This window comes from Chiloscyllium plagiosum, chromosome 20, assembly GCF_004010195.1.
Source record: "Chiloscyllium plagiosum isolate BGI_BamShark_2017 chromosome 20, ASM401019v2, whole genome shotgun sequence".
Lineage (NCBI taxonomy): Eukaryota > Metazoa > Chordata > Chondrichthyes > Orectolobiformes > Hemiscylliidae > Chiloscyllium > Chiloscyllium plagiosum.
This window is the reverse complement of record NC_057729.1, coordinates 58315151-58326517: the sequence shown is the minus strand read 5'-3', so window position 1 is coordinate 58326517 and position 11367 is coordinate 58315151. Positions and strand designations below refer to the sequence as shown.

General features: G+C 42.4%; 1 protein-coding gene across 1 annotated transcript in view; it reads left to right on the top strand.

The window, feature by feature from the left end:
• The window catches only part of LOC122560319 (neuronal acetylcholine receptor subunit alpha-2-like), a 21296-nt gene extending 10481 nt beyond the window's left edge, over nt 1-10815 (top strand). Inside the window, exon 6 of the mRNA XM_043710919.1 lies at nt 9603-10815. Within this exon, the coding sequence (XP_043566854.1) occupies nt 9603-9728 (126 nt within the window). The 3' untranslated portion in view covers nt 9729-10815. The remainder of the gene's footprint in view (nt 1-9602) is intronic.
• Nucleotides 10816-11367: the final 552 nt, after the last annotated feature.

The window sequence follows — 11367 nt, the reverse complement described above, 5'->3', positions numbered from 1 at the left end:
TTGGAGGGCATCTTTAACCACGTGGGAAGGGAAATTGCGGTCTCTAAAGAAGGAGGCCATCTGGTGTGTTCTGTGGTGGAGCTGGTCCTCTTGGGAGCAGATACGGCAGAGGTGGAGGAATTTTGAATCTGGGATGGCATTTTTGCAAGTGGTAGGGTGGGAAGAGGTGTAATCCAGGTAGCTGTGGGAGTCGGTGAGTTTGTAAAAAATGTCAGTGTCAAGTAAGCCTAGTTCTACTCTCCAGATTTCAGAAATGAGATAGAAGAGAGAGTGCCAGAATCCTGAAGTGTATAACTTTGTTCTTGACTCCCTAAAGCCTGTCCACCATCTACAAGGCACAAGTCAGGAGTGTGATGGAATACTCCCCACTTGCCTGGATGGGGGCAGCTCCAACAACACTCAAGAGTCTCAACACCATCCAGGACAAAGCAGCCTGCTTGATTGATACCCACAAACATCCACTCCCTCCTCCACTCTTGCTCAGCAGAAGCAGTGTGTGCTATCTACAAGAAGCGCTGCAGCAATTCACCTCAGACAGCACCTTCCAAACCCCCAACCATTTCAATCTAGAAGAATACGGACTGTAGGTAAATGGGGTCACTACTCCCTTCAAGTTCTCCATGCCACTCTCCATCCTGATTTGGAAATATATTCCTGTTCCTTCAGCGTTACTGGGTCACAAACCTGGAATTCCCTTCCTAAGGACAATGTGGGTCTACCTACAGCACACAGTCTGCAGCTCACTCTCACCTTCTCAAGGGGCAACAAGAGACGGGTAATAAATGCTGGGCCCAGCCAGTGACACCTGCGTCCCATGAGTGAATGAAGGAAAAGGTTTATGAAAGTGATTTCATGGAGCAGAGGCTTCAATAATGAAGAAAGATTGGAGTAATACAGAGAGGGCAAGAGGAGGTTTGATAGAAGTTTTTAAAATTGTGAAGGGCCTGGACAGAATAAATAGGGAGAAACTATTTCTGCTTGTAAAATGATTGAGAATGAGAGAACATAGATTTAAAGTGATTTGTAAAAGAAGTAAATGCAATGTGACAAAAAAAATTCACACAATGAGTGGTGTGGAAATCAGGTGGAGGTGGGTTCCACTGAGGCATTTAAGAGGGCACTGGATAATTATTTAAAAAGCAACAATGAACAAGGTCACGGGGAAAAGGCAAGAGATTGACTCTAGGTCATAACGCTCAATCAGAGAGCCAGTGCAGATGCAATGGACCGAAGGGCCTCCTTTGGCACTGTAACAATGTTATGATTATGTGCAGAATCCCAGTAAGGAATCAGGAGAAACTTCAGCCGTGAAAACGTGGAACTTGCCAGGGTTTGGTTGAGTTGAATAAGATTGAAGCATTAAAGGGGCAAGCCAGAGAAACTCATGAGGGAGAAGGGAGCAAAAGGGAAATGTTGATGGGGTTAGATGAAGGTCGTAAGAGACTTAGTATTGAGGAGAACATCATATTTTTCATCACTCCAGAGAACTGATCACATCTTCCAGGTAATTACTCAAGTGCAGTGCAGATCGAGTGCGTCACTGTCAGAGGAACTGTCAAACAGTTATGTAGACACTCCCAGAGGAGTGAGAAAAGCGTGAAGCTCTCTGTCATGTCCTGGTTGATATTTATCTCTCACAAACGTCACGAAGAGATAAATAATCTGGTCTATATCACATTTTTGTGGGACCTGGTGGAGAAATTGGTTACAGCATTTCCCGCATTTGATAGTGATTATGTTTTTGAGCATAAAGCATTTTGTGACCTCCTGATATCATGAAAGGTGCTATATAAATGCAAGTCTTTCTCTTTCTGTAACCTTGATGGATTTTTCCGTGGGAGAGGTCTATTTGGACAGGGACACATTTTGGTCCCTGTAATTGCCGCCTGAGTGATCTTGGCTCTCCCCCTTGATTTGTGCCCTAACCTGTGTTATTGGGGTTCCACCAAACTCCTGTTAGTTATGGGAGCAGCACAACAGGAAGTGTAAAGGCAGTGTGAGTAAAAGAGCATTTTGGTTTAATTCACGGCAACAGGCATGTTCCATGAATAAAAATGCTCTGAAAGCAATCTGCTGTCAACTTGTCATCTTGCCTTTGTCAGTCTGAGCCTGTCAGGGACAATGAACCTGGTCACAAAGTGCTACATTACACCGATCCACATCAAGGTTGACAACTTAGCTCTGAAGGACATCGTTTATGTGGAGCCTGTTAGTAAAGAACTATATCAAGTCTGATGTCTGATAAACTGTCTCCTAATCTTTATCTGAGGGATCTGCAAACAAATTATGGAAAACACCATCTTAAAATGTTCAGTGTTTAAGCCCACTTCTCAAATGTTAATCCTTGGATAAAATTTTAATTTCTTAGCTCATGCTTTGTTCTCCCTTGTCAGTGATGATATCGCATTTCCAGATTAATCATTTGATGTTATCTTGAACTAAATTCACCCAAAGATCAAATGTGACATTATGCCCTTCGCAACCTATTCACAGCCAATAGCAAATGACACCAAGGCCAAATGACGATAGGAGATAGGAACAGGTGTTCTGCTCCTCGTGCCTGTCCCACCCTTCAATGAGCTCACACCATAGACCTGCCTTTGGCTCATATCCCTTAAAATCCCTTAAAAAGACCCATCTATCTCCAATTTACAATTATCAACTGCTCCAGCATCCACTGCCATTTGTGGAAGAGAATTCCAAATCTCTCCCACCCTGTATGTGTAGAATGTTTCCTAACATCTCTCCTGAATGCTCTGGCCCTCATTCTCAGTTTACATCCCCTAGTTCTAGAATCCCTAAATTATTTATCCACCCTGTCTTGTTAATGTCTTGAAAGCTTCAATTGGATCACCCCATAACCTTCTAAAATCTGAAGAAAACTGGCCTAATTTGTACAACCTCTCCTCATAACATAACTCCTGATGCCCAGGTATCATTCTTGTAAACCTACGTTGTAATCCTCCAAGATCAATTTACCCTTTTTAAGGTGAGAGTTGTTATGCTAAATGGACTGAGAAATATATTGAATTTCCTACAGCAGTTGGAAAGTATATTTAGACAGCATTGAGCAAGATATAATGTATCAGAAAATGATGATTGTCATGACCAGGCAGAATCAAATGCCCTCTATGCCCTCCAGTAGGGATTGAACCATTTCCTAAGTCAAATATAATGAGCTGTCATAAAGCCTGGTGTAGCAGAGGCCATATGCATTAACCAGTCTCCAGAAATAGTCTCCCTTCTCAGAATCTTTTGTACAGATACCTTACATCAGATCAAATTTGAGACAAAGCGTCTGTTGGATCAGAACATTGAATAATGATCATTGAAGGCAGTTCAGTTCTATCTGACTTTAGCAAAGAAATTCAGATGATAGTCCAGTGGTATTACCACTGAACTGTTAGTCCTGAGATCCAGGTAACTTTCTGGGGACCCGGGTTTGAAACCCACCACGGCAGATGGTGACGTTTGTATTCAATTTTTAAAAATATAGTTAAGAGTCTAATGATGTTGATTGCCAGGAAAAAAAAAACCCATCTGGTTCAATCATGTCCTTTTGGGAAGGAAACAGCCATCCTTACCTGGTCTGGCCTACATGTGACTCCAGACCCACAGCAACGTGGCTGACTCTTAACTGCCCTGTGGGTAATTAGGGATGGGTAATAGGTTCTGGGCCTAGCTAGTGATGCCCACATCCTGTGAATGGATTTTAAAAAATGTTTGTGTTGTGCTGTAAGGTGACTGTAATATAATAACCAAGATATTGCGTTGCTCCCTGTAGTTCAGCAGTACTCTGACCTGTACAATATCTATGGTTCTCAAGGTTAAAAGCAGAGATTGTGAATCATATCACAAAGTCTGACAAAGTTCTACATAATATCAGTGACACAGAAATGAACCATTTCGTCCAGTTGGTCTGCACTGAGGATTCTACTCTGTACAAGTCTTTTTCCACCCTCTTCATCTCAAGGCCACAAGAAATAGATTAGATTAGATTACATTAGTGTGGAAACAGGCCCTTCGGCCCAACAAGTCCACACCGACCCGCCGAAGCGTAACCCACCTATACCCCTACATTTACCCCTTACCTAACACTACGGGCAATTTAGCATGGCCAATTCACCTGACCTGCACATCTTTGGACTGTGGGAGGAAACCCACGCAGACACTGGGAGAACGTGCAAACTCCACACAGTCAGTCGCCTGAGGCGGGAATTGAACCCGGGTCTCTGACGCTGTGAGGCAGCAGTGCGAACCACTGTGCCACCGTGCCGCCCACTAATAGAAACAGTAGTAGGCCATTCGGCCCCCCCCCAATTCAATATGATCCTGGCTGATCTGACAACATCTCTCACATTCACTTTCCTGCCCTTTCTCCTTGATTCCCTGACCGATCAAGAATCTATCGATCTCAGCCTTAGATCTGCACAAGGACTCTGCCCCCACAGCTCTCTGTGGCAAGGGGTTCCAAATACTCATAACCCTCTGAGAGAAGAAATTCCTCTTCTTCTCAGTCTTAAATTGGCACCTCTTTATATTTATATAGAGACAGTGCCCTCTGGTCCTACACTCTCCCATGACGGGGAGTACCCTCTCAGCGTTTACCCTGTCAAGCCTCTTAAGAATCCTGTATGGTCACCTCTCAAACCATCAGCATAACCTTCTACATCTGTCTGTCTTTTGTATTTATCTTTCTCTTATATTTATCAATACCGTTCACCTCAAATATTCCTTGTGGTTATGGGTTGCCACCCTTCATTGGCTAACAGTGTTTCTCCTCAGTTCTTACTGGATTTTTGAGGGCCAGCAGCATTCAGTGTAATGTTAAGGTTGTTTCATTAAACAAGGAAGATTTAAAAGAGGTAAAATGACCGATTAATGTCTGAAATTTACTACAGAGGACTGTGTGCTAAATTTGTACAACATTGGTGCCACAGACATAATGTATAATTACAAACTGAAAGATTTATCATTGCATTAAGGGAGTCATTCTATAGTAATTCTCTTATACCACTGTCTGGCTTTCAGCAGAGTTGCTACATTGCTAGAGATTCCCTTTGGTGTGGCTGCTGCGTGAATTGTTATCCACCAGTGTTGTGGTTAAAGAATCAGTTCAACAGATTATCCTCGGGACAGTGATTATTCGCTGTACCAACAGAATGGTTACATGGTACAGGAGGTACAAGATGGCGTGAGGGGCGGCATTACAAATTTTTCATTGAACTTGTTCAAGTGACAATAAGGGCTATTCTATTCATATCAGTCCTCAGAACTAGCAACACACCGAAGGTCTCGCCACTGACCATCTCCCCTCATTTTCCAATAATAATCCAATTTCCTCTTGAATCCCTCTCGATTTGACGTGCCTCCACCACCCTCTTAGGCAGAGCATTACAGATCTCAATCACCACAATGTTTTCCTTCTGTCATCAATTAGAGTCATGGAGATGTGCAGCATGAGAACAGATCCTTCAGTACAACTTGTCCTTGCCAACCAGATATCCCAAATTAATCTAGTCTCATTTGCCAGCACTTGTCTCATATTCCTCTGAACCCTTCCTATTCATATACCCATCCAAATGCCTTTTAAATGCTGTAATTGTACCAGCCTCCACCACTTCCTCTGGCAGCTCATTTCATACAAGCATCACCCTCTGTGTGAAAATGTTGCCCCTCGGGTCCCTTTTAAATAATTCCCCTCTCACCTTAAAACTATGCCCTCCAGCCTTGGACTCCACTACCCTGGGGAAAAGACCTTGTCCAGTTATCCTATCCATGCCCCTCATGATTTTTTAAAACTTCTATAAGGTCACTCCTCAGCTTCTGAAACTCTCGGGAAAATAGCCCCAGTCTGTGCCACCTCTCCCTAGAGTTCAAATGTTCCAACCCTGGCAACATTCTTGCAAATCTTTTCTGAATCCTTTCAAGTTCCACAACACTCTTCCAATCACAGGGAGACCATAATTGAATGCAGTGTTCTAAAAGTGGCCTCACTGATGTCTTTTTCAGCGCAAAATGACCTCCCAACTCCTGTACCCAATACTCTGACCAATAAAGGAAAGCATACCAAACGCCTTCTTCACTATTCCATTTACCTGCAACTCTACTTTCAAGGAGCTTTAACCTGCACAAAGGTCTCTTTGTTCGGCAACACTTCCCCAGGCTCTACTATAGGTGTATAAATCTTGCTCTGATTTGCCTTTCCAAAATGCAGTGCCTCACATAAATTAAACTCCATCTGCTATTTCTTGCCCATCTGATCAAGGTCCCTTTGTACTCCGAGATAACCTTCTTTACTGTCCACTACACCTCCAATTTTGGTGTCAACAATTAATTTGCTTTTGTAAATTATCTCAAATCTGTGCCCGCCCTATCATGACTCTCAGGTTCACGATTCCTTTGTGACCAGGGACTGTTTTCCTCTACTCTGTCCTGATCCCTCAATCTTAAAATCTTAAAATCTATAAAATCTCGTCACAGCTTTCTCTTCTCTATGGACACCAATCTATACATATAACTGATGTTCCTCATCCCTGAAACCACTCTCATACATCTTTCCTCTATTGTCATGAAAGGTGTGTGATTTCTATACATAAATGTCAATTTTTTTAGAGTTTTAATTTCAAACTAGTCATATGTGATGATTGTTAATTTTTTTGATTGAGCTTTAAAAATTACCTTGGTCACTCTTCTCAGATCCACCATTTCAAACCTGTATGGCCTCCAGGAGATCCCTGAAGAAGGGCTTATGCCCGAAACGTCGATTCTCCTGCTCCTTGGATCCTGCCTGACCTGCTGCGCTTTTCCAGCAACACTTTTTTCAGCTCTGATCTCCAGCATCTGCAGTCCGCACTTTCTCCTGGCCTCCAGGAGTGTTAATGGAAGTTTATTTTGAGCAGGATTATGGCAGGAGCAGAAAATATTGAAAGACATTAGCTTGCTTTTGTGTTTAGAATAAGCAAGGATTGATTTTAATGTAGAAAAACAGAGTTGGAAAGCATTTGGATGACTTGAAAGAAACTCGACTAAACTTAGATGCAGGTATTGCTTTTCCCCCGAGAAAGGAGATTGTTCAGATCAGTTAAGGAAACAAGCTGCTTCAGTTAGAAAAAGGGTTTACTTTGTGAAACTTTAAGAAATAGAGTGTTTGATGAGAAACCAGCATTGGTTATTCAAAGTTGACAAAGTCAAAACTCTCAATTGTGTGAGTGATCAAGGTGGAAAGGCTTTGTGGGGCACAGCACCAGAACTGAGAAGAAGCACTTAACTGAAATTTGTGGATAGAGCATAGAACATTATAGCACAGTACAGCTCACCCCCACCTCCTCAAGGGGCAACTGGGGATGGGCAATAAATGCTGGCCCAACCAGGGATACCCACATCCCACAAATAAATAAAAAATATCTTTAGGCAGTCCATATGCACCACATCCACAGCATTCCCCTAACAAAAAACTCTCAAGTAATTTAACTAGACATCATTTGTCCTTAACAACTCCATTCTGGATGTCCTTAATAAAACCATATTTGCTCAAGTGACTTTTGGTGTTGTCCCAAATTAATATTTCTAGATGTTTCCCCACTGCCAAGGTTAATCTGATTGGCCTGTAGTTGCTTGACTCAACTTCACACTATTTTTGAACAAAGATGTAAACTTTGTTGTTCCCCAGTGCTGTGTCATCAACCTAAGTCAACGCAAGACTGAGGAATTATAGCCAGTAACTCTACAAACTATAATTCTCTTTTCCCTCAGTTTCATTGGGTATATCCCTCCCAGTGTTAGTGCCTAATCACCTGTAGGTGTACACAGGCTATCATCCTCCCTATCAATTTTAACCACCTGAAGTAAAGCCATATTGGACTCAAAACATTAACAGTATTTGCCTCCACAGAACCTGCCAGACTTTCTGAGGGCCTCTATGCCTTTCTGTTTTTATTTCAGATCTCCAGCATCTGCAGCATTTTGCTTTGTTTCCTGCCAGACTCTGACAAAAGCATTATATTCATCTTCATTTTAATCCTTCTACTTTTACTCATCTGGATTGTTGGATCTGTTTGCTTTGCCATTCTCCTTCCAGGGAATTTTCCTTGGCTGCACCTGAACTCTCATTTCTTTAAAGGTTGTATTTCATTTAGCTCCTTGTTTGCTGCCAACCAGTGGTACAATGTACCTCGGCTGGATCCTTTCTGGAGTTGACTTTCCCCGCTGTTAACTATTCTTAATCTGGATAGTTCTTTGTCTTTTTACAGACCTTACAATATAAAGATCACTGTCTCTAAACACTCCCCCCATTTCATTCCTATGAATCAATATCGCCTTTATTGTTGAATTGGAGATATGCAGTCCAGGAGCTCCATCCCTTCTCTCCCTTTATTCTACTGCTATCCCAGATTACACGCAAATAATTAAAGTGCCCCCATTCTATAATTTTGCATCTCTCTGAAATGTATTTGCAGATTGGTTCCTCTGTACATTTCTCACTAGTCAGTAGCTCATAGACTGCAGTGGGCAATATGATTGTACCTTTTTTGTTTCTTAACCAAAGCCATACTGATTCTGTCCTTGACCTTTCTGGGACATTCCCTGTCTCTCGGTATTTAACACCCAGTCCACTTTTTCTTTGAGTAGCAGCTCCATGATAGCCATAGCATCATATTTATACCTGGCAATCTGGGTCTGTAAACTCTTATTGACCAATGTGTTCCAAAATGTAATTACGCAGCGCTAAAGAGAATGAGTTCTCTCAGGAGGTGGTGAATTTTTGAAATTCTTTACCACAGAGGGTTGTTAAAGCTGGGCTGTTCAGTTTATTTAAGGCTGAGAGAGAGTCTTTAGTCTGGAAAGGAATCAAGGGGCTTTAGGAAATTGTCAGAAAAATGCAGCTGAATATTATCACAGCCATGATCTCATTGCCTGGCAGAGCAGATGGGCTGCTTGGACGGTTTATGGTCTCAGCACACTCTGTGCATCCACTCACAGTGATTGTAGTACATTCTCAATTCCGCAGAACTCACTGATAATTTGCTATTTCCTATGCTAGGAGACAGTGAGGTCTGCAGGTGCTGGAGATCAGAGTCAAGAGTATGTTGCTGGAAAAGCACAGCAGGTCAGGCAGGATGATTCCTGATGAAGGGCTCAGGTCTGAAACGTTGATTCGCCTACTTCTCGGATGCTGCCAGACCTGCTGTGCTTTTCCAGCAACACACTCTTGATCCTATTTCCTACCCTAGGCTTATCCGTCTCACCCGGTATTCTGTGTATGTGGTATCACTATTATTATCTCCTAGTTTTCACACCCTTGCCAAGCGAGCTTAAACCTTCCTATGTAGTTGAAAAGATGATCCCTTATTGGTTGAATGAAATATTCTGTGTTCAGTGATAGGTTGCTCAGTTGAAACTGGACTATTTATTTCCTATGGTTCAATGTTCGCCTTGCTCCTGTTTTGTGTCGAGTCATCGCAAGTGTTGACACTGCTGAGATCGGGCAGTTCAGGATAGGGTTCCCACGGGTTGTTAGCCTCCGTCCCAAAGCAATACTTTCTTGTGTTCCTTGTGGTTTGCCCTTTTACTCAGGATTGATGATGTTCTCTGATTTTCAGGTGAAGGAAGACTGGAAGTACGTTGGCATGGTGATTGACCGTATCTTCCTGTGGATTTTTATTTTAATTTGCGTACTGGGAACGCTGGGCCTCTTCCTGCCTCCTTGGATGGCAGGAATGCTGTGAGAATGAAAGACATCAACAAACCCATGGCAAGATAGACCACTTCGATGGGAGTGATGGGACTGTTACTTTGACCTCCGTCTCCACCTGTCCATCACTTCCCAGTTGTTGGAAACTATATTAAGGAAGATAAGAATTGTCTGGGCAAGAGAAATATCATTTTACTCTTCTATAAATATTAGGTGACATTACTGTTATATCACAACTGTTAAAACATGCACAAGTTGAACTGAAAGTTAAAACCATCAGGACTTTTTTACAAAATCAGAAGTCACATGACACTAGGTTATAGTCCAACAGGTTTGTTTGAAATCACAGGCTTTCAAAGCGCTGCTTCACTTGACAAAGGCTCACTGGACTTTACATCAGGCACTTGTAATTTCAAACAAACCTGTTGGACTATAACCCGGTGTCGTGTAACTTCTGACTTTGTCCACCCCAGGCCAACACCCCCACTTCCACATCTTTAGAAAGGTAAAGGCCAAAAGAAACAATCTTTAAGATTACAAAAGGACTCAATGGGTTAGACACGGAAAAGGTGTTGCCCCTCGTGGGCAGGAGCAGAAAGAAGGCCACAATAAAACATAATCACCAAAAAATCTATTCAGGAGAAACTTCCTTACTCAGAGAGTGGTGAGAATGTGGAACTGAATATCACAGTAAGTAGTTGAGGTGAATAAAATAGATATATTGAATAAACACACAATGGAAAAAGGGATTGGAGTACATATTGATAGGGTGAGAAACCAAGTGGTGGGAGGGGACTTATCCAGTGTGAATCAGTTGGCTAAATGGCCTTATACTTCTATGAAAACCCTGACAACAAAGAACAAATAATCCATTGTTAACTAAATATATAGAAATGTAGAAACCAGGAGCAGGAGTAGGCCATTCGGCCCTTTGAACCTGCTCCCCCAGTCAATACAATCATGGCTGATCGTCCAACTCAGTCCCCTGTTCCTGTTTTCTCCCCCATAACCTTTGATCCCTTTAACCGGAAGAATGATAACTAACTCCTGGATAAAAGCAAATTACTGCAGATGCTGGAATCTGAAACCAAAAGAGAAAATGCTGGAAAATCTCAGCAGGTCTGGCAGCATCTGTAAGGAGAGAAAAGAGCTGACGTTTCGAGTCTAACTGACCCTTTACTGAAAAAAAGAGGAGAAATAGGGAGGTATTTATACGAGGCTGAGGGAAGGTGAGTCATGGCTCCAGAAGAAAAGGTAGCAATAAAGAGGTGACAATGACAGAGTGCACAGAGAGATTATAGGGAGATAGGAGCTGGGAATGACCAAGGCTGAAGCCAGGGCTATGTGACAAAATATGTGGGAGATGGGGGGAATGGGTGAAGCAGAGGCAAAATGGAAAACAGGGGAGAAGGGTAGCAAAGGGGGAAGAGGAGAGGAAAAAGGTAATGAGAGAGTGGGGAGCAAGAGAAAGAGAGACAATCAAGAAATAAGAGGTACAGAATAGTGAAAAAAATATAAAAAAAGATAAATAAAATAAATGAAATAAAATTATCTGAAGTTGTTGAATTCAATGTTGAGACCGGCAGGCAGTAACATGCCTAGTCGGAAGATGAGATGCTGTTCCTTCAGTTTGCATTGAGTTTCACTGGAACTTTGCAGCAGTGATACCCGGC